Source organism: Lontra canadensis, unplaced genomic scaffold (assembly GCF_010015895.1).
Source record: "Lontra canadensis isolate GAN:19392208 unplaced genomic scaffold, GSC_riverotter_1.0 scaffold29, whole genome shotgun sequence".
Classification (NCBI taxonomy): Eukaryota; Metazoa; Chordata; class Mammalia; order Carnivora; family Mustelidae; genus Lontra; species Lontra canadensis.
Genome location: NW_022631023.1, coordinates 12,108,431 through 12,132,260, shown reverse-complemented (window position 1 = coordinate 12,132,260; position 23,830 = coordinate 12,108,431). Strand labels below are relative to the sequence as shown.

Genomic DNA, 23,830 nt, shown 5'->3' with positions numbered 1-23,830 from the left:
TAGAGACCAGATTCAAAGACAAATGCAACACACCCTCATTCAAGGGATTCACCACCTGTCCCCCTCTGACCAGTTTTGTACCATCTTCCAACTACTTCTTCTGCACCCATCTCCTGTCCACCTGAGTTTCCTTGGGAAACCTACTGAAATGAAGCAACTGAAGGCCAAGGAGCTCTCTGAGCAAAACCATGAATATGTACATGAATACAATCTTTTAAATAATTAAGCGTGCTCTTTCTTCTGCCACAAAAGTTCCGGTCCCTGTTCCTACCCCATCCTACAACTCCACTGAAAAGCCACTGCCTCTGGGGAGACTTCTTTGATCTCCCAGATTAGGTTTGAGGCGGAGGACTGGTACTTAGAACTCTTCCTATGTGATTTTTTTTTTTTTTTTAAGATTCTATTTATTGACAGAGAGAGAGAGATCACAAGCAGGCAGAGAGGCAGGCGGTGGGGAAGCAGGCTCCCCGCTGAGCAGACAGCCAGACGCCGGGATTGATCCCGGGACTCCGAGATCACAACCCGAGCTGAAGGCAGGGGCCTAACCCACTGAGCCACCCAGGCGCCCCTTCCTATGTGATTTTATTGACTGACATCCATCTTCCCTACTGCGCTACTCGTATACTCCATAACTGAAGCACCTGTCTGACTTTTTACTCATCATTTTATCTCTACCCAGCAAATAACAGCCCCTAGTAAATAATGAATAAATGAATGAATGAAATGTATTATTCTGAGCTAAAGCAGGTGTCATCTTCATAGCACTGGCTGCCCACTGCAGACATCAAATGTTTAAAAGCAAAATGTACGGAAGACAAGTTATTAACTGGGGCTACTCTGGCCATCAGCTTAACCTGAGAGACACTCTTACTGTCTCATTCTGACGGAGTACCAGTGTCTCCCCATACTGGCATATTCAATTGCACTTTTATTCCCTCCTAACCTACACTACTTCCTAATGGATTACAAGAAGCTGTGAAGAAGGGTGATCACACTTTTCAGAACACGAAATTACAGAATCGGCTCCACCTCGGTCACTAGTCCGATCCTGGTCAACTGACAAGTCCTTGTGGGGCTTCAGGCAGTAGCTTTACTTCGTGTCATCAGATCGGGGTGAGAGTTAGAGGGTCAAAGCTATTGAAAACAGCACTGACGGCCGGAGAAGTAGCAAACGGCCTCACTGAGGAGCCCAGAGCCGACTCACAGTTGCGACTCGGTGAGCAGTTTTAAGGACCGTCCGTTGTGTGAAGGTGAGTATTTGCTTCCCTGACAACTGCAATAAGAAAAGTCTTAGGGCCTGCTGAGGGATGCTGCCTGGCCACGGGAGGCGCGCAGTCGCGTGGAACTGTCATAACCGAGCAAGGCGGCCCTCTGGCCTCCCTGACAGCCCAGGGTAAGGAAGTACCTGCAGCGCGCGGCCCTACAGCCGCCCCGGCCCCCGGGACTCAGGAGGCCCCAGCGCCGCGGCCTTGGTTTTCCCGTTTGCAAACCAGGAGGCCCGGCTCTGGCTCGGGACCCAACAGCTGCAAATGGGAAGGCTGAGCCTGGCACAGGGCCGCGGCCGGGACCCGCCTCGCTCGCACGTGCTCCCCGCCCCGGCTGCCCCAGCACTCACCCGGCTCGGCGCCCTTCGGGTCCCGAAGCTGAGCCTTGAAGCGCACGCCCGTGAGCTCTTCGGAGCGGGCCCGCTTGGCTGCGCCCAAGCGGGGACCCGTGCCGTCCTGGCCGCTCGGGGCCTTCCTCTTGGGGACCCCCATGGCCAAGAGCGCAACGGCGCACCGGGATCCACACACACCGTGACCCGGCAAGCAACCCGCGGAAAACGATGCAGCGCCTCCCGGGGTCCCAGTCCACACGTGCGCCGGAAGAGGCGGGCCTTACGAGGGGGGGCGGTGTCAGGGGTGGGAATGCACGGGCCGGGACAGGCGGAAGGGGCGGGTACTGGGGCGGGGCGGGGCGGGGCCTGAGGGAAAGCCGGAAGCAGGTTCGCTGTAGGGGAGGTGGAGGTGACGCAGCTTCCAGTTTTCTCCGGTTTCTGGAGTGTCCGCAGGCTGGCTCGCTTCCTAGGACGAGCCGACACCCCATGGCACTCCCACCCGGCCGCGGTGAGGAGGAGCCTCCAGCCCCCGCAGCCCTCCCGAGGGTTCTCTGCAGGTAGAGCCCCGGGGGCCTCCATTCCCCGAGGGCGCGAGCTCCCGGGCGTCGCGGCTGCACACCAGGACCAGTTCTTGACCTGAGGGCGCCCTGACGCTGCCAGCAGAAGAACTTGCTTGACAAGCAGTGGGATTGGATGCTTTGCCTATTTGAGGCCCCGCGAGTTGGCCGGGAGGGTGGATGCCCCTGGCTAGGTACCAGGCGGTCTTGGGCGGAAGATCCGCCCTCGCGCACCCGGGCCGAGGATCGTGCGGGTGCCCCTAACTCCGACCGCGCCCTGTGTCCCAGCCCGAACCAGATGGGTTGTCTGGTGGGGTGCAGCCCCACAGTGGCCTCCATCCCAGTCTTCCTCAAATGGATGGGAGGACGTGAACCCTTCCGGCCAAGCAGGTGCGAGGAGACGCTTAACTTCTGGAAAACCCTTCTTGCACAGTACAGCGGCTTCCGCATCCAAGTTCCCATCCTTGAAGTGGAGCCGGCAGATCCGGCCCTACCTAGTCTCCGGGGCTGTCACCCGGCCCCCCACCCCCGCCCTAGCTGAGAAAGTGATGCAGTGTATGAAAAACTGCTTTGATGGGAAATAAAGTCCCGTGTTTTGTAAGCCGTCAATGACTTGAGAGCCGTATTAAATGCTTTGCAATAAAATAGAAGTTTAAATGAATGAGTAAAAACAGACTGTTCCATTTCTTAATACGGTTTCATCAATACTTGATTATGTGTTTAAATAAATCATGAACCAGCTCACTAATTGCGTGATTTGGTGATTCCTGGAATTCTCCGTGAGGTTGTCTCCTAGTCCGAGGTAATATGGTCCTGTGTTCTGTAAACAGTTGTGTAATGAACATCCATTAGTGTGGCCTCTGCGGCCTGTTGGGATTTAGAATCTCTAACAGAAAAAGCCCCCGTGTTGACCCTGAACCTCAGACCCGGCAAGGTGAGGGCACCCGTGGAAATGCCTGTGTTGTGGGCAAGTCAGATGGAGTCCGAATGACAGATTTGAGCTGATGTGGCGGTATTAAGAGACAAAGATATGCTCAAAATTCAAGCTGTAAAGGGCAACACTCTAATCAGTAAAGAGAGACTTAACTCTTAATTGTCTGCACTGGTGCTCTTCTGTGGTTAATTGCCAACCACCAACTTTGTTTGCAACCAGGGTGAGCCAAAGAGGCAGCAGGGAAAGAGATGAAAAAATCAGAAGGCCTATAATTCAGTTTCTGCCTGTGTGACCTTGGGCAAATCATCGTCTCTCTTTACAAAGACTTAGAGAGGGTGAGGGAATGTGCCAGTATTACCCAGCTAACAAGTGTTGGAAACACTCATCCAGTTTATCCTAACTCCAGTTACTGTCCTCAGTTTAAAAGCAAAAAAAAAAAAAAAGAAAGAAAGAAAGAAAGAAAGAAAAAAGGTTGTCCCAGCCCAATCCAGCCTTATCCAGAGATATGCCTGGTGAGGTATGGCTCAGGAACACGGCTAGATGTTTCAGACCAGCCTGATGCTGTGAATTATTGACACCAGTTAGCTAACCCCACTCGTTCAGATACCTGGCTTACCAAACAACCACCAGGTAGTGACATGGCTTTCTATATTAAGGGCCTGCATGGAGGGAAAGGGCATTACTTGCCCCAAAGAACATTCTAGTCTACTGATGATAAACACCACTGTTTTCATGATGTACTAGGCTGGTATCCACTCAGGAGTCTTTGCACTTGCTGTTTTCCCTAAAACTCTGCCCAGACCTCACATGACTCATACTTTCATTTCATGTGGGTTCTTCCTATCCATGTCTCCCCTTCTTCTTATCCTCTTCTATTTTTCCTTTATTACCTTTAATACCAGCGGTGGTCTTAGATATTCACTTGTCAAGCTCCTTTATTAAAACGTACACTCTATAATGGCACAAAACAAAGTTCTGTGTGCTACTCTCACTACCTAGAACAGATGTGGTACATCACAAGTTTCAATAAATATTTATTGAATAAGTAAATGTCTTGGTTAATGTCAGCCTATTCTAAAAGTTTGTCTCTTGGATCAAAAAGCCTCAGGATGCAGGATTTTGAGTCTACAACCTTGTGAACAGGCCCCTGGACTGTAGTGAATTAGCCAATGGAAGCGTCCAACCTCTAACAGCCAACCAATTCATCTCTAGTCACAACACTTCTTACTCACAACTGGGGTGTGTGTGTGTGTGTGTGTGTGTGTGTGTGTCTTCTATTTCAATCTTAGAAGTTTAATTTCAAATTCTGGAACAGGGTAAAAGGAGAAACTGAATCAGAGCCCCTATCAAGTTCATATTAAAGCATGTTTATTGCCGACACTCAGAAGGTGAACGGTAGACATTGCTGTACACAAGAAAAAGTTATCAAGATGGCTTACCCTGTATTATTTCATCTAGTTAAAAGCTTGCTAATGCATTCACGTAGAGAGGAGAGATATGGAATTTCTTCATTCTGATGCAAGTTTTTTTCTCTTTGGTGATGAATGTTTTGGTGCAGTCCTTATTGAGATCAAGACAGTTCCATCATCAGCTTGCTTAGCAGTGAGCAAAATGAAGTATTTTTTCAAAGACAGTCACTTTGTCTCAGGTGAAGGACACTGTGTCCATAAGCTAGAAAAGATAAGTAAACCTACAGTTTCTCAATTCAAGTCAACAAAACACCAATATGCACCATTATTTGCTGTGTGCTTTGCACGATACAACCAACTGTAATAGATTGAAAAAAAAGTGTAACACAGTATACCTACCCCCAGGGGACTTAAAGTATCACTGAGAACATGACACATCTGGCAAGTTCAACAGCAATAAAGAATTCAGCCATGAGCCCAAGGTGATATATTCAAGAGCCTTCTGCTAATTGCAAACAAATTATTTGACAAATAGACACGTCACATTAGTATGATCCAGGTTTTATCACTGGGGGCTTCTTACTGAAATGACAATAAAGCAGAGAAGAAAACAGGAGCATAAAATTTGCCTTCTTTTCTTCTCTAAAGCAAAATTGAAGAAAAGTAGATGTTGCCCTCTTACCAATATGTATAAATGAACTATAAGTGCAAGGCTCGTCTTGATAAAAAACTGATATATATGAAGTTTGTCTTCTTGAATCTCTCAAGTCCAGTCTCTGCTTGCCCGTTTCTCCATGCCTGCATGCCCAGCACCTTCTTGCTGCCCCCGTCTTCCTAAAGCCCCAGCTGCAGCTGCTCTCCCAGAGGTCATCTCCTTGGAAAATGCCCCTCCATAGTATTCCTTTTTGCGGTTCCCTCCCTATGCTGGTCCACCTTCATCCCCGTCCTTCCTCCATAACCTCTTCCCTAGCAAAAGTATCTCTAGCCAGCCACCAGAAAACAGAAATCTGATACATTCACCATCAGAAGCTGGAGAATAATAGCGATTTGTAGCCAACTTGTGAAAATATTTTTATACTTTAAAAGAGGACACCTGGAGATCACAACCCCCCAAATGAATTTCTAGTAGTTGTGACATTGAATGGGAATGGGAGCGGGGGTGGTGGCACATGAAGAGGGCACGGGCCAGGAGGAGAGGAGCTTCTGAACATGGTGCGTGAATCTGTGTGTGAATTCCAGCCATTATCCCATATGCCAGTTTTTAAAAGTAGACTTCCAAATCCATTTAGGAAGGATTCCACCAGGACAATACATACAAGAGTCTAGTCCTCAATAAATATGTTAGTGACAAGGGTCTTAGACCAGACCACTCAAAGTACTAGGTTATTGAATTGACAGCTCTATTCTTTGAACTTCAAAATGTAGCAAAATTCATATCCAATTTAGACAGTAAAATATCAAATGATAAATTTTAAAGATATTATGGAGACCAGCCTACCATCTTATTATTACACAGAAATGTGAGAAAATATAGAAAATTTGAATAACAATGCATTCAAATTGATAGGTAGTAATAGAACTTTATACTTACAGAGAATATGTGTTCTTTTGAAATAATATGAAAGTCATAAAAATTGACCACATTCTAGGCCAAAAAGGATGTCCCAATAAACTAAAAAAAAAAAAAAATCAACATTTACAGACCATGTCCTCTGAACACCAAGCAATAAAATTTAACCTCGATAATAAGAGGATAGGTTTTTTAAAACCCCATAAGGCTGGGGGTGTGTGTGGGGGGGAACTTTTACTAAGTAATCCTTGGGAAGCATATGGGAAGTTATGAAAGATCTGGAATGTAGCAAAATGCACAATTTATACATCAAAGTCTGTGGGGCATAGTGCTAGAAGGAAAATTTATAGCTTAAAATACTTTTATCAGAAATCAAGAACAATTGAAAACAAATGAGATAATAATTAATAATGCATGTTCAGATCAAGAACTTTTTCCAAGAACTGGAAAAAGTAGGACAGAAACAAGCCAAAGAAATAAGAAGGGAAAAGAAGCAAAAACAAGGAGGGAAATTGATTACAAAGAGAATGAAAAAACAACAGTAACAACAGCAGCTAAAGAATATCCAGACTCCAAAAGCTATTCATTCTTGTTTGTTTTTTTTTAAGTTTTTATCTATCTATCTATCTATCTATGTATCTATCTATTTATTTATTTGACAGACAGAGATCACAAGGAGGCAGAGAGGCAGGCAGAGAGTGAGAGAGAGGAGGAAGCAGGCTCCCCACGAGCAGAGAGCTTGACTCGGGGCTCGATCCCAGGACCCTGGGACCACGACCTGAGCGAAAGGCAGAGGCTTTAACCCACTGAGCCACCCAGGCACCCAGGTGTCCCTGTTCTTGTTTTTTAGGTTAAGTAAACAAACCCATGGGAGGATTTTAAATAATAAAAAAATTATAAACAACTATTCTCAAAAACTTTCAAAACAAAAAGGAACAGATATATTTCTGGAAAAGGGCAAAAATACCAAAATTGGCACAAAAGGCACCAGAAAGTTTCAATAGAATTAATTAAACTAAATTAAATGACATTAAATAAAGGAAAATGATATTAAATAAAATGAATAAATAAATAAAAGAATTAAATTAAATTAAATGACATTGAATAAAATCACATGATAATCTAATTTTTCTCAAGGTACAGAAGATTTTTCAGGTCAATGGTAGCAATCTTTTAGGAAACAGATAATCTCTATTTTACTCAGTCTGGTCCATAAAACAAGAGAGAAGGAAAGCATCCTAACATCTTGTATGAGGCTAATACAACTTAAATGCAAGACTAGCTAAAGATAATACAAAGTAAGAAAATGATGGGTTTATTTCACTTAGGGACATAAATGTGTGTAAATAAAATATTAGCTAACCTGAACCAACCCTGTTCTTAAAAAACAAGAAATACAAGGATGGCTTAATATCAAGTCTATGTCATTTACCACATTAATGGATTAAAGCAGAAAAGCCAATTATTATCTCAATAGATGGAGAAAGCATTCAAGGGGTGCCTGGGTGGCTCAGTCGGTTAGGCATCTGCCTTCGGCTCAGGTCATGATTCTGGGGTCCTGAGATTGAGCCCTGTGTCGGGCTCCCCACTCATTGAGGAGATTGCTTCTCCCTCTCCCTCTTTCCCTACCTCCCACTTCCCACTCGTGTTCTCTCTCTCTCTGAAATAACTAAATAAAATCTTTAAAAAAATACATTTGAAAAAAATCTCTATGATTTTTAAAATCCCCATAAAACTAGGAATAGAAAAATCTTCCTTAACTTGATAATCACTGTATGTACAATAAGCCTGCAGCAACCATCATGTGTAATAGAAAAACTGTTGGTGCACTTGAACTGTGACCGAGAACAATAGAAAAGAGAAGGATGCCCATTATCTGTGCTGCTATCTATTACTAAAGGTCTTGGGTAATGAGATGAGGTAAGAACAACAACAACAAAAAAATATGAAAGAATTAACAGAGATAAAACTGTCATCTACTTAGAAAATTCAACAGAAATACTAACTAGTGTTGCACAAGGTTGTCAGAAGTGAGATCAAATTACCACCTCAATGTCATCACCTCTATTTTAGCAATAGTTAGTTTAAAAATAAAGTAGATGAATCACTAAACTCTACCTCTGAAACTAATAAAACACTACATGTGAATTAATTGAATTTAAATGACAAATAAATAAAAATAAATAAAAATGCTCTCTTATAAAAAAAAACAGGACACCATTCACAAAGAGGGAGAAAACCACAGAATTATCTCAGAATTAAACTAAAAAATACTGCACAGCATGGTCAAGGAGAACACTGTGAAAGACTATCTAACCGAATGAAGAGCCATATTATGTTTATAGAAGAATGGCTTCACGTTGTAAATCTTTAACTCTTCCTAAATCAAGCTATAAAACCTCTGCCATTTCAGTCAAAATTAAGAAACTCAAAAAATCCTGATAACTTTGTATGGAAAAATAAAAGTCTGTGAATGATTAAGTCGAAAAGAATAATAGCGTCTTCCTTATCACGCACGAAGACATATTCAAGGTTTTAATGATCAAATTACACTGGAAATGGTAAGAGACCTGACAAATAGCCCAGGGGAACAGAACACAGACTCAAAGACAGAGCCACGTTATGGCAGTATAGGTTAACAACTCCCAGGCTGCTTTGTGTGCATGCTGGGGTTGAACAAATAAGTACATGGATGGGGGATGATGCCGGCCAGTCTTCCCACCGTTGGAGAGGAAAGTTACATACAACCAGGAAGGCTGGGGTAGAAAGAACCCTGAGGGACTGGATTGGAATTAGAGACATCAGTATGATCTCATGTTTAGCTGAGTATGAACAGAGGTGGTTAGATACAGAAGTACATGAACACATGTATTCTACCTTGGTTGGTTGGTACATATGCATACATTTCTTAGCTCTCTTCACTGATGGGACCTAAAAGTAGGGGCACTCCAATAGTAATTACCACAACTGGTGCCCAGATCTTGGTTTTTGTTTTTGTTTTTGTTTTAAAGATTTTATTTATTTTTGCAAGAGAGAGTGAGAGAGTGCGCACATGTGCACATGCACGCGCATGAGGGGGAGGGGCAGAGGGAGAAGCAGATACCTTTCACCCCCTACCCCAGCCTCGAGCAGGGAGCCTGACATGGGCCTGGATTGCAGGACCCCAGGATCACGACCGGAGCCAAAGGCAGATGCTTAACCAACTGAGCCACCCAGGTGCCCCGATCTTGGTTTTTAATATCATTAGCAAATAAAAGGAACCAGGACTCCCTGGAGAAGTGGCTGATTCTATGGCTGGGAGAGAGAGCACATGAAATGAGCCTGGAGCATCTCATAGCATCATAAAGTACAAAACACAGGAGGAAAAAATGGAGGGGAGGGAAGGAATAAGTCAAAGGGACACAGGAACCAACCTGAAATAATTCCCAGTGGAATAATCTAAGTGACAAAATAATGAACATAGTATTAGATTATCATCTACAGTATAAAACAAATATACCTAAGTCTACACTGATATAAAAAATGATCGAATAAAGAAATGGGGGAGAAGATCTTCCTTACAAAGTAAGTTTCCTTACAAATCCTTCTTACAAAAATAATCCAAATAATATATGTAGGTATTCCCTGTTCCAAGAAATGGAGCTTAACTCATACACACACCCCCACCAGTGGAGACTTACTGAATAACTTCCAAAGATTAGATTAGGATAGAGGGAAATTGGTGAGTCATAGTGGAGAAACATGGCCAACACTACCTTAACTGAATGGTCAAGGTTAACTTCACCAGTGATAAGTTCCATTGCTATCATGTACCCTTGATGTGATAAATGAGAAGGACATCACCTTTGTAGTATCCTTTCCCAAGCCCTTAACCTCAGCCCAATTACACGAAAGATGTCAGACAAATCCAAATTGAAGGACAATCTAAAAAAATACATCACCTGTACCTTAAAACTGTCAAGGTCACGACAAAGAAAGAAAGAACTGGAAACTGTCACAGATCAGTTAAGACCGGGGAGACATGACAACACAATGCACTTCGATACCCTGGACTGGATCCTGGAACAGAAAAAGGACCTCAGGGGAAAGACTGGTGAACTGCGAATCCAGTCTGGGCTTTACTTAGTAACAGTGTACCAATGAGGTTTCTTAGTCTTAACAAATGTACCATATAAGCATGCAAAGTACAGATATTACAGGAAACTGGGTGACGATGTACAGAATCCCTCTCTTTTTGACTTTTCTGTAAGTCTGGAATATTCCATCCCAAAAAATTTATTTGAAATGAAGACCTCTGCCTATATAACTAGCTGATGCACAAGAAACATGGCACCACTATTTTGTGATGGGTTTGCCATCAGAACACGGGTGTTGTGAAAACCACTGCTGAAGCTAAGCCAGACGGGAAAGGAAAGGTTCCTATCAACACCATCATCACTGGACACATAGATCAGGCAAGTCCACCCTACCAGTCATCTGATCGACATGTGAGGTAGGATCAACAAGAGAAACATTGAAGAATTAAAGAGAGGCTTCTGAGATGGGAAAGGGGCCCTTCAAGGATGCCGTGGGGCTTGGGTATGCTTAAAGTTGAACAATAAGCTGGTATCACCATTGATATCTCTCCGTGGAAATTGGAGACCAGCAAGTATTACATGACCAGCATTGATGCCCCAGGACATGGAGACTTTATCAAAAAAGTGATCACAGCACCTCTCAAGCTGACTGTACTGTCCTAATTGTTGCTGCTGGTGTCGGTGACTTTGAAGCAGGTATCTCCGAGAATGGGCAGACCCATGAGAATGCCCTCTGGCTCGCACACTGGGCATGAAAAAACTAATTACTGATATTAACAAGAGGAATTTCTTCAGCCAGAAGAGGTATGTGGAAATCGTTAAGGAAGTCAGTACCTACATTTAAAAAAGTTGGCTACAACCCCAACACAGTAGCATTTTGTGCCAATTTCTGGTTGGAATGGTGACAACATGCTGGAGCCAAGTGCTAGCACGCCTTGGTTCGAGGGATGGAAAGTCACCCATAAAGATTGCAATGCCAGTGGGACCATGCTACGTGAAAATCCGCATGACATTTTGCCACATCTCATCCAACCGGAAGCCCTTTGGTCTGGCCCTCTAGGACATCCACAAAATTAGAGGTCTTGGTGCTGTCCCTGTGGGCCAAGTGGAGTCTGGTGTTCTCAGACCTGGCGTGATGGTCACCTTTACTCCAGTCAACATTATAACTGAAGTCAAGCGTGTTGAAATGTACCATGAAGTCTTGAGAGACTCTCCAGCTTTTCCTGGGGACACCGTGGGCTTCAATGCCAAGAATGCCCCTGTCAAAAATGTTCATCATGGCAACCTGTCTGGTGAGAGCAAAAATGACCCACCAAGGCAAGCAGCTGGTTGCATGGTTCAGGCGATTATCTAGAACCATCCAGACCAAATCAGTGCTGGCTATGCACCTGTGCTGGATTCTCACACAGCTCACACTGCTTGCAAGTGTGCTGGGCTGAAAGAGATTGATTGCTGTTGGAGTGGGTGGGGGGCAGGCGGAGCGGGAAGCTGGAAGATGGCCCCACTTTCTCAAAAGCTGGTGATGCAGCCATTGTTAATATAGTTGCTCACAAACCCACATGGGTTGAGCATTTCTCTGACTATCCTCCTCTGTGTTATTTTGCTGTTCCTGACATGAGACAGAGAGTTGTTGTGGGTGTCATAGGAGCAGTGGCCAAGAAGGCTACATTAGGAACTGGTTACGGTCACCAAGTCTGCCCAGAACACTCAGGAGGCTAAATAAATATTATCCCGAATCCTTATACAGCACTGCCCCACCCCTGTCCTAATCAGTGGCGGAAGAATGGTCTCAATTAGCCATTTAAATTTAATTGTAGAAGACTGCTTAGTGATAATAATGTACCATAAAACCTCCAGAAGGAAGGGAGAATGTTTTGTGGACTCTGTGTGTGTGTATGAGAGAGAGAGCAGGAGAAGGAGAGGGAGTTTTAAGTAGTTTTTATAATCACTACTTTTTTTTTTAATTTTTTAAGATTTCACCTATCTGCTTGACAGAGAGAGAGAGAGAGCACAAGTAGGCAGAGTGGCAGGCAAAGGGAGAGGGAGAAGCAAGCTCCCTGCAGGGCAGGGAGCCTGATGCTGGGATTATGACTTGAGCCAAAGGCAGACACTTAACTGACTGAGTCACCCACGAACCCCTAGAATCAGCACTCTTTAATGGAAACAACTGGACCAAAAATCTTTCACAGAATAAGGGGCACCAAAAACCAAAAGGAAAAAGATGGTGCGGTAGATTGCAGAATATGGCCACAAATCCCTCCCGGCCCTGGTATGTATACCCTTAGCAATGTGACTTTGTGCTTCCTCCCTCAGGAGGTGGAGGCATTTCTTCACATGCCCAGCAGGCTTCTGGATTTTGAGGTCTCCCAGCAGCTCAGTGCTGCAACACTGTCATCTCCTCCGCTCACATCCCCTCTCAGAGCATCCCTGGCTTGCTGGTTTAAATTGTGACAATGTTGCCCATTTGCATTATTTCCTTTACTGTCGTTGATCTTTATGTTTCAGTTTACCTCTTTTTGCATTCGTTAACATTGAATTACATCCCCATTTCAGGATGTAATGGCATTCCCATTCCTGGATCATTAATTTCCGACCTAATTGTATTTTCAGAGGGGCTTGTTTTGGGCAAATCACCCAGAGTGCAGGAAGACGGATAGAATGGCAGGCAAGTCGCCATGAGCGCTCTGAAGATATCTATAGTGGGTCATGGTGATTGGCGTGGACAGAGAAGGGCAGACGCTGAAAGATTAGGGAGAAAAGCCATGGCAACCCCTGAAGAAAGAACATTCCTGGTAGAAGCTACAGAAAATGCAAAGGCCCTGAGGCGGGAGGGTGATCAGAGAGCTCCAGAAACAGCCCAGGGGCTGGTGTGCGTACAATCAAGGTCAGCTGGAGAGTCAGATGGGAACCACTCATGGAGCCCTTGAACTAGCAAGGTGAGATCTTCACTGTATTTGAATCGTCTGGGTTTGCGGTTCCCAAACTGGGGTTCCAAAGGACTGAGAACGCCACAGGAGACTCACGAGTTGGAATATTTTTATAAGTTAAAGGAAGTACAGCAATTCCTGACATCTGTTGCAAACTACTAACTCAAGGTAGCTCATGGTTTCAACATTAGGCTGTATTGCTTGTTTCCAAAATTCCTCAGAGACTTAGGCTCTCCCTAAACCCCTCCCAACTTGCAAGTATATCATGGGCCACGCTGCATGACCCCAGTGCAGCTCTTTCTGCCCACATGTCCTGTCCCCATGCTTTATTAAAACCATCTTTTTGCACCAAAGACATCTCAAGAATTCTTCCTAGCTGTCGGCTTCAAACCCTAACATCTTTCCTACACCAGTTACGTAAGAATACATTTAAAATACTTCCTTTCAATAAACACGTATTGTCTCCCAAACAATAAATTGTTGGAGCATAAATACTTTTTATTGAGTTTGGCTCTAGCTATTTAATCAACAGAGCAGTTCAGGTTTTTGTTCTTGTTTTTGTTTTGACATAGAGGTTCTGTGAAAGACCAATGAGGTATTAAGGGCACCATGAGCCAAGTTCTGCAACCTCTGCTCTGTGTCCTTAATCAGAACTCACTTTTGTTGATTCTGAATTCCTAACAACTGACTTTGAATTTTTTTTTTCCTTTTGGTACACTCTCTCTTGGGAATGACCACTTAAATTTAAAAAAAAATTGTTTTGGCGTACACCTGTATTCATAGCGGCATTATTCGCCATAGCCAAGAGATGAAAGGTACCCAAGTGTCCATGGATAGATGACGGGATAAACAAAATGTGATATATCCATTCAACGGAATATTGTTCAACATCAGAAAGGAGGGACATTCTGACACCTGCTACGGCATAGCTGAATGTTGAGGACAGTATCCTAAGTGAAATAAGCCAGTTACAAAAGGACAAATACTGTATGATTCCACTCATGGGAGGTACCGAGAGTCGACAAAGTCATAGACACGGAAAGTAGAATGGTGGTTGCCGGGGACCGAGGGGAGGGGAAAGGGGGGGTTAGTGCTTAACGTGTTTTTGAGGATGACAAAGTTCTGGAGGTGGATGGACGGGATGGCTGCATAACCATGCAGGTGTACTGAAGACCAATTAACTCTGTGCTTAAAAATGGCTAGAATGGTAAATTTTATACCTATTTGACCACAATAAAAAATTACTTTTGAAATTCATGGGCTCCTGTCACCATTACTAAGACATAAATTGAGATTCTCACCTACAGAGGGCGCCATTTGACAGATCCTTGTGGCATTTCCTTGCCCGGTGCGCAGGAGCTGGACCTTGGGAAGCTGTAGGAGTTTCCCTTCCCCAGCACCTCTGCAACAGTCCTGGGTCCCCCAGCCGAGTGCTCACCTTCCTGAGGTTTTTGCTGAAGGGTTTTTACCGCTGCTGACCAAAGGGAAACCAACTGGGCATGTGCGTGACCATTCCCTTTTCTTCTTTAGGGGAGAGACGAAGTCCCTAGAGGGGGTAAGGTAATGCGTACATACAACGGGCGGAATGTTACTCGGCCTTGGAAAAGAAGGAGACTCTGACACGCGCTACAACACGGATGAATCTTGAGGACGTTATGCTACGTGAAACAGGCCAGCCACTAAAGGACAGCTACGGTATGATTCCACCTACATGGACAGGTAAGGTAGTCAAACTCATAAAGACAGAAAGTAGAATAGTGTTTGTGAGGTCCTGGAAGGAGGGGTGACTGGACAGCTCGTGTTTAATGGCGACAGAGTTTCAGTTTTGCAAGATGAAAAAGTTCTGGAGGTGGCGTTGGGTTTGGCTGCCATTTTGGAGGAAAGCCAGGTGTCAAGAACTCGGGTGTATCACAGTGGGTTGGGGGACAGGGACCATTCTGGGCAGAGGAAGAGGGGGAGGAGGTGAGCCAGCTCTGAGGAGACTGACAAAGTGGACCAGAGGTGGAGAGAAAAGGAGAATATTCAAAAACCAGGATCAGGGACGATGTCCTAGCCAGTTCACAGGAAAAGGAAAACAAAATATGGTATTAAAACCCATTCCAGTGTCCCATGAGGGGACCAGGGCCACTATCATTGAGATGGATACGTTGGAAACTACTTTCATCCTTACCTAAGAAAGGAAAGTGTATTTGGTCACAGGGACAGTCCCAGTGGTTCAAATGGAAATCAAACACTGTCTTAGGCTTAATAAAAATAATACACTAACTCTCCCACGAAATGGCTATATTTATTTTCATGGCTACCACCGATGAGGCATCTACTCTGACTAGTCTTTCGGCTATATTAGCTCCAAACGGCACCACTATCCACACACAAGAGCTGGGATTCGAACAGCTGTGCCTGAGCTCTGACCGCGGGACCCATACAACTAGCCTTTGCCCTACGCTCTGCCAGCCTGCAGGGCAAGCTTGTTTTCAGAGCTATGCGTGCTTCTTTCCAAAATACTACGGAGTTTCCTTCCATCAGCACGCTTTCCTTTCTGATGGCAGACAGCTGGGTAGGAAGGGTGTCCGGGCCCCAGCAGGGAAGGGACGAGAAGACAAGAGGATGGAGAGGAGGGTAGGGGTCTCTGGTGCAAACTCAGGTCTCTCTCAGGCAGACCCGGCTTCCTGCAGTGTCTGCTGAAGGTGGCAGGGAACAACCTTAGAGCTTCTGTGGGGACCCAGCACCTTCTAGTCTTGAGATGGAAGCGTGTGCTCTCTTTCAGAAACAGAGCTCTGGGAATTTTCACCCTGGAATCTCCCATGGCTCAGAATTCACTCATTCTCAGTGCTCCAAGAACCCCCAGAAGCTTGCTTGCATTGCATTCTTCTTTTAGAAAGAGAAAAATATGGTTGGCATTGAAACAGACTGGTAGTCTATACAGAAGTGAATGAAACAATGCATTTGAGAAAACATCAAGGAAGGTCGAGGACTCATATAGATTTAGCCCGATTTCCTGGAATCCTACATCTAATTTATATAGGCTATGGGCTTTTGGGAGTCCAAAATGGACTTTACAGCCCAAGCTTTTCATTTTGCATGTGCGGAAAATGCGGGCAGGGAGATCAAATGCTTCTGCATGTGGCAGAGTGGACACTATTGCCTTTGATGCCTTTGACCTTGGACGGACTGCCATACAGACATCAGTCGGCATATTCTTAAAGTCCTCCTCCCATAGGCTTCAGGGCCAACATCCCCCACACAACCTTCCTAGTGCCTCTCCAGCCTTCAGTCCTCAGTGAGCAGGCTCTTTGCTTTTGATGTCGCTCTTTGGTGCCAGCTCTGTAAACAAACCACCGTTTGTTGCTTTCTAAAAATAAGCCTTTTTAGCTCTGGACAACATTCGGCTTCACTCTCATGGGCTGAAAGGTTGGTTTCTTTGAGGCTGACAAATGGTGGCTTGTGTCTTCTGAGAATGGCTGCCGCCTGTCTTCGCTGAAAGGCCAGAACTTTACCTTGATGGCGTAGGAGACAGAGGTGAGGTGCAGGGCTGGAGTCCGAGCACGCAGCACAAAACACAGCCTCCAATATAGGCTTGGCTCTGCAGAAAGGGAAGGAGCCAGGGTCCCAAAAAAGGAGGAAAAGAGGCATGTCCCTTAGAGCTGGAAAGAATGGACAGGATTGCTTCAAAAGAGGACGGGGGAGGGGGGAAAAAGCACGGGATTAACCATGTCCCGCAAAGGATGTCTCTTACACAGAATGGAGGTGGCCAGTACAGAGTCACTTCTCACACCTGTGTGCAAGGACCACACAATGGTGCCACCCCATAGAAAGGAACGCTTTTACTCCATACCAGCATCCTTCCCAGATTCCTGTGTCTTCGCTGGTTAAGAAAGCTTCAGATTCTGCCCCAAATTATGTGTGGGAGTTCATGTGGTCAGTTCCCACATCTGAGATCTAGAGACAATGGTAGCATCACGGCCAGCTTTGCCGTTGCTCCAGACCCCGTGCTAGAAGAGCCCACACTTGGTTCACAGGCTCTGCTGTCGCCATCTTGAAATTCTTCATAATTTTTGGACAAGAAACTCCAAGTTTTCATGTTGCACTAGGGCCAGCAAGAATGATGTGGCCGGATCCTGGGTAGTACCTGTCTCAAAGGGCTGCCCTCAGGAGTGACATTTCAGGAGTCCTCTTGCCAGGCTTGGTGGGAAAGGTCATTTCTCTTCATGCCCCACATTGATTTTATAAGAGCTTCCCTCTCTTTGAAGTGTGTGTTTTCCCCCCATTTTCCTGTCCATAGAGTTTTTATGGTGCCCCAGAGTTGAGGTGTTTGACTATAATATTTAGAGATGGGGGAATGAGGGCATAGGCAGTAAGTGGTTTCCATTTGGTTGGGGCCCAAAGGGACTTGGAAGTGTGGGGTCCAGCGAGGAAGATAAATAGAATTCTTTAATTTTCTCACAAGATTCCAAAATTCTTAAAGAGATCAGATTAGGATTAAAAATCTGGCTTTACAACAAGTAGCTGAGGGGAAAAGTGGAGGGCATTCAGGAATCATCCTCCAGGTTCCTCTCTCCTGTGTTCCACAACAGCCTGGCCACCCAGCACTGTTAAGCCCCTCCCGAGACCTCTCCAACTTGCCCTTTCTCTGTGGGTCTACAAAGCCCCAGCCCCAAAGAGAGCCTCCTGGCTGCACTTCCCCCAGCCATCTCCTTGGAGCCACTCTGATGTTCTTACTGTTTGATTAAAAAAAAAAAAAAACAAACACAGCTTTATGGAGATATAATTCACATACCATGCAACCCACCCATTTAAAGCATACCATTTCATGTTTTTTGGAATACTACATTATAAATTTTCTGAAGTTGTAAAAACCTATAGAATTTGCCATTTTAAGGGTACAATTCAGTGGTGTTAATTACATTCACCATGTTGGGCAACCATCTCCACTATCTATTTCAGAACTTTTTCATTACCCCAAACAACAGCTCTGGACCCATTAGGCACTAATTCTCCATTCTCCCTTCTTTTAGTAACCTCCCATTCACTTTTCATCTCTATGAATTTGCCTTGTCTAGATAGTTCATGTAAGTGGAATCATACGTGTTTATCATCTTGTGTCCGGCTTGTCTCACTTTGTATAATGTTTGGAGGAATCAGAAATCATTCCTTTTTATGGCTGAATACTAGTCCACATTTTGTTCATCTACTCATCCGACAATGGGTACTGGGGTTGCTTCTACCTTTGGGCTATTGTGAATAATCCTGCAGAAAATACTGTTTGACAAGTATCTGTTTGAGTCCCTGCTTTCACTTCTTTTGGGGATAAAATCCTGGACCCATATTTGACCCCTCCAGTCCAGGGACACTCAGCGGCCAGGCCAATCTTTCACACCTGATCGCCTCACTCCTCTGCTAGCAACCTTTTGGTGGCTTAGGATAAAGATAGGAACGCTCCCAAGGACTTAGGGTAAGGATGTAAGTGCTCACCAAAGTCTCTGGCTGCCACCCTCTCCACATCAGCATGCCCCGCCCTTTGATTTCTGCCCTGATGCTCCTTTTGGATTTCACACAGCTGGTCTCCCCTCCTTCGCTCCTTTTTTCCCTCCTCCGTCCCTCCCTCCCTCCCTTTTTTATTTTAAGTAGGCTCCAAAGCAGGGCTTGAACTCAAGACCATGAGATGGAGACCTGAGCTGAGATCAAGAGTCAGATGCTTAACCGACTGAGCCACCCAGGTACCCCACAGGTCCCTTTCTCTACAATGTTCACCCTCCCAAACACCTAGGTTTGGCTAGTTTTTTCTTGGCAAACTGTTCCCATCTTTCCTATCCATCTTGCCTTAAAAACAAAACAAAATAACAAATGAACAAACTAAAAATCAGAAACAGACTCATAAATACAGAGAACAAATTCATGGTTGCCAGAAGGGAGGGGGCTGAGAGGATGAGGGAAGTAGGTGAAGGGGATTAAAAGGTACAAACTTGGGATGACTGGGTGGCTCAGTCAGCTGGGTGTCTGCCTTCAGCTCAGGTCATGATCCCTCGAACCTGGGATGGAGTCCCCCAGTGGGCTCCTTGCTCAGCGGGGAGTCTGCTTCTCCCTCTGCCTGCTGCTCCCCCTGTTTGTGTGCTCTCTCTCTCTCTGACAAATAAATAAATAAAATATATTTTTAAAGATTTTATTTATTTATTTGACAGACAGAGATCACAAGTAGGCAGAGGCCGGCTAAGAGAGAGAGGGTATCAGAGCAGGGAGCCCTACGCGGGGCTGGATCCCAGGTCCCTGAGATCATGACCTGAGCCGAAGGCAGAGGCTTAACCCACTGAGCCACCCAGGTGCCCCTAAATAAAATCTTTAAAAAAATAAATAAAAGGTATAGATTTCCAGTTATAAAATAAATCAGTCGTGGAGATGAAAAGGACAGTATGGGGAATATAGTCAATAATACTGTGACAACATATGGTGACAGATGGGAATATACTTATTGTGACAAGCATTTTGTAATACAGAGAATTGTCCCATCGCTGTGTTGTGCACCAGGAAATAACAAAACATAGTATGTCAACTATATGCCAATAAAACAATTTTTACTATCACTCAGCTCCCCCTCTCTTCTGCTCTGTGTCCCCTTTTAGTTTATGATTCTCCAGTCACTGTCTTCCTATCTGTATTAATGACTAATATTTTTAAAAAGATTTTATTTATTTGACAGAGAGAGACAGCGAGAGAGAGAACACAAGCAGGGGGAGAGGGAGAGAGAGAAGCACGCTTCCCGCTGAGCAGGGAGCACAAGTAGGCAGAGACAGGCTAAGAGAGAGAGGGTATCAGAGCAGGGAGCCCTATGCGGGGCTCAATCCCAGGACCCTGGGATCATGACTTGAGCTGGAGGCAGAGGCTTAATGACTGAGCCATCCAGGTGCCCAATAATGACTAATATTGACCAAGCATTTACCAGCTTCAGACCCTGTCCTACCCAGGTCATGTGTATTAACTAATTAAAGGGTCACAAGCCTGAGACTTTATAGAGAAGGAAACCATGGGTGTGCCTGGTCAGCAACAGAGCCCACACTGGCGCCTGGAAACAAGTTTATGCCTACACAACCTTAGCAGGAGTTCCCCCTATCCCCCAACCATGTGGGAGCCAGTTTCCCTGACTGCACAAGCCCCCACATCCCCTAGCACTCACCAATTCATACTGAAACCAGACAAGTGAATGGCTGGGACTCCAGCTACACCGGGGAGCTGAGTTATGAGCAAACAATACTTACTTACTCAGTGGCTCCTAGTGCTAGGCATCCTTACCTACCTTCCCAGCCTCAGTTTCCCCAACCTAGAAAGTGCATACTAATACTTACGTCCGAAAGTTATTGAGAAGGTTGAGGGTTTTTTTTTTTTTAAGATTAAAAAAAAATTAATATTCTCTACACCCAACATGAGGCGGGAACTCACAACCTGGAGATCAAGAGTTGCACATTCTACCGACTGAACCGGCCAGGCGCCTGGAGAAGGTTGAGTATTTTTTTAAAAATATTTTATTTATTTATTTGACAGACAGAGATCACAAGTAGGCAGAGAAGCAGGCAGAGAGAGTGGGAAGCAGGCTCCCTGCTGAGCAGAGAGCCCAATGCGGGACTTGATCCCAGGACCCTGAGATCATGACCTGAGCCAAAATAAGAGGCTTAACCCACTGCGCCACCCAAGCGCCCCAGAGTCTTTTAACACAGATTCTAAATCACTGTGCCCGGTAGAATGGGTCCCACTGAACAAAGATTGAGGTTTAGCCCTTGCCACCCCACATGCAGACTGGGAGGAAGGGGACAGAAATACCAGTTCCTCCGACGGAGCGCCTGCTGGAGCACTGTGGGGTTCCAAGTGATCCACCCCTCCTGGATCCTTGCGGCGCATCTCCTTGACGTTCCCACAGGTAGATCTGCGCGTCCGGGTTTTCCTGTCCCCAAGCCTCCCTCCCGGCAGCCGCACTGTGCGGCGCTGGCAGTGCCGTTGGGAGCCGGCTGGGGCAGTGCGCCTGGTCCCGCCCTTGGGCCTCATTATCTACGTTTCCGCGTCAGGCCCGCCGAGAACTTGGCAGGGCCTCCCCGCGGTGTTCGGGAACACTTTGTGCCGAGCGCCCGCCGGCCCAGCCCTCCTCCCTGCCGCCGGCGCCGCCCGGCCGGGACGCTAGCGCAGTCCGCGGGGTTTGGGTCGCTGGGGCCCCCAGGTTCCCGAACCCCGAGCTCAGCCACGAGCCCCCACGCGCTCCCACGCATTTGTCCTCTGTATCCCCGAGCCCTGGCCACGTAGTCCGCTCCTCGCCCACGGGCTGGGCCTAGGTCACACCGCGCGTAATCGAGAGGTTTAGAAAGATGCGGTGGCCCATTTTAAAACAAAGCCCAATTATTAGCGCTCGGTGCTATTTATGCCGGGCCAGTGTCAAATCCTCCGAGCGCTGCGGACAACCAGTACCCAAAGGAAACGTAGTCGGAGAAAGAAGAAAGAAACCGGCCCTGGAGCCATCTGACCCGCTTTGAAACCCCCCTCCCCGAACCCTTCTTTCCGTCCTGGCTGCGTTAGCTTGGGCAAAGCTCGGGGCCTCAGTCTCTTCCTCCGTGAAATGGGGTAACTGCGTGCTTGGTGATTCTACACGAGGAGCGACGCAGGTCGCAGGGACGTCAGTGCTGGGGTCCTACACCTCCAGGACCCCACCTTCCCACGGCCCCTACCTCCGCCCGGCCCCGGGGGCTCTTGGGCTCAACGCACGGCGCTGGCTCCAAAGTGCGTCACGGGCACCGGCCGCGCTCCTCCCGCAGCCAGGGCGAGGCTGGCGCCGGGCCAGCGCGGGCCGGGCCAGGGGTGCCGGGCAGTCTCCGGGGCGGGGACCCAGGCGTGAAAGGCGCTCAAGTTGCGCGGTCCTTGGTGCGCTGTTGGGGGCGCCCTCCGCGGCGGGCAGCTGGCCAGGGACCGGCCCCCGCAGCCGCCCGGCGCGCGAAGGCTGCGCTTTCCCTTCGGCCCCCCTCGTTTCCTCCCGCGGGGAGGCAGCGGAGATTTCCTCTCGGGGAAACTACGCGGATCCTTCCCGGGGCTCCTCGCCCCGCCCCACTTCTCCGCCCCCTCCCCTTTGCTGGGGAGCAGGGGCTGGCCTGCGCTGGGAAGAGGCTCTGGCAGCCTGAGCCGGGAGGTGGCGGGGGGCCGCGGAGCCGCAGGCCAACGACTCGCCCCGCCATGTGACGCTGCCCTCTGCCCAGGGACCCCCATCGCGCCCCGGGCCCGCGCCCGCTCTAGGTCGCGCCGGGCACCATGCTTCTGCCTGGACACGCGCGCCCGCCGCCGGTGCCGCAGCTCGCGCAGCATCCTGGACCCCGCAGGCAGGTAGAACCTCCCGGGCAGCTCCTGCGCCTCTTCTACTGCACTGTCCTGGTCTGTTCCAAAGAGATCGCTGCGCTCACGGACTTCTCCGGTAAGAAGCAACCTCCCTCGCCCTGCGTCTCCGGCGCCACAGTGCGCCCAGGTGAGCCCTCGGCTGGGAGCAGCCACCCGAGGGGGCACAGCCGGGTTGGATTGACGTTTAGGCACGCTTATAGCCAGGTTTCTTGCCTGGTGTGAGCCTTTGGCATAGAGGTGGCTGCGTGTGGAGTGATGGCACAGGAGGTCCTCCCCTCCCCAAGGAAGGGTGGGTGACCTATTGGGAGTTTCTCGCCCTGCTGTTTACCTCGTCAATTTCCCATCATGGGCTCCTGGCATCAGGGACCCGACTCTGACGGATGCGTGTCCCCTGGAGGCTCCTAAGCCCTGAGCCGCGCCCAGCGCTACATTACACGTGCTGGTCCGCGGAGTTGCACTTGGTTTGCCACGCGCATGGTCCGGGTGCGCCCCAGCCAGCCTCCCGGGTGCCCATGTATGGAGACTAGCCCGAGGGACGTCTGACCTGAAGTCTGCGCCGGCAGGCAGGGAGGGAAGCCGGCCGGCAGGTCCGGGTGCCAGATGAGCAGAAGTTTGCAGAACAGAGACTGGGCGTGGGGGAGGGTCTTGACTTTACCGCCAAAAGGTACCAGCGCCCCCCTTCCCCCTCCAGTCCTAGTCTCCTTTACATAAAATAATGACTCCCTCCTCCCAGTAAACGGTGAGGCTTTCCTTTGGGGAGAGAGACTCACACCAAAGCTCCCGTAGCTGATCTCAGTTCTGGGGTAGTAGGTGTGGCTCCACGAAGTGAGAGAAGTTTCTGGGTTGATGATGGCTGGAGGAGCCACATTCTTGTTTTACCGCTGCACTTGCTTAACAGACCTGGGTCTCCCTCTGGTGAAGTTGGAGGCCTTCACCCTTTCCCAGCCCCTGCCCAGCCCAGGGGGCAACTCTGAACCCCACTCTCCCCCTTCTCCAGGGATCTTCTGCCAAGTCCGAGCTTTTGCGGGCAGGGTCCTTTGCAATCTAATCATGGTAAATGGAGTCACTTCTCCCCCTGCTCTGCAGTAGACTGGTACGTGGCAGAGAACCCTGGCAAACCTGGAGCTGAGCTGGGTTTCTAGTTTACTTACAGAGAATGTCATTGTTAGCTGAGAGCCCTTAGGTCAGAGGTTCTTTGCTTTGAATATTTAATATCAAGGCAGTGTTTCTACCTAGCAAAGGGAGCCAAGATATGCCCATTTGGCAAGCAAACTGCGGTCCTTAAAATTGAGCACTGTGGGGTCAGAATGCTGTAGTAAATGTCCTAGGGAAATGCTTTTCAAGTGCTATTGACTTTTTTTTTCTTTTTCTTTCTTTCTTTTCTTTTTTCTTTTTTTTTT

The 23,830-nt window shown here is 47.3% G+C and overlaps 2 protein-coding genes and 1 pseudogene across 5 annotated transcripts in view; 2 read left to right on the top strand and 1 right to left on the bottom strand.

Annotated features, from left to right (window-relative positions):
- The window catches only part of URB1 (URB1 ribosome biogenesis homolog), a 68,561-nt gene extending 66,804 nt beyond the window's left edge, over window positions 1-1,757 (bottom strand). Inside the window, exon 1 of the mRNA XM_032865434.1 lies at window positions 1,616-1,757. Coding sequence (XP_032721325.1) covers window positions 1,616-1,757 — 142 coding nt within the window. The remainder of the gene's footprint in view (window positions 1-1,615) is intronic.
- An 8,342-nt stretch (window positions 1,758-10,099) lies between these two features.
- On the top strand, window positions 10,100-21,234 carry LOC116872346 (annotated as a pseudogene).
- A 654-nt stretch (window positions 21,235-21,888) lies between these two features.
- EVA1C (eva-1 homolog C) overlaps window positions 21,889-23,830 on the top strand; it is a 69,052-nt gene continuing 67,110 nt past the window's right edge. Inside the window, exon 1 of one of the 4 annotated variants that reach the window (XM_032865432.1) lies at window positions 21,889-22,506. In XM_032865432.1, coding sequence (XP_032721323.1) covers window positions 22,347-22,506 — 160 coding nt within the window. In that variant the 5' untranslated portion in view covers window positions 21,889-22,346. The remainder of the gene's footprint in view (window positions 22,507-23,830) is intronic. The other 3 variants (XM_032865431.1, XM_032865430.1, XM_032865433.1) reach the window with 3 other exon arrangements.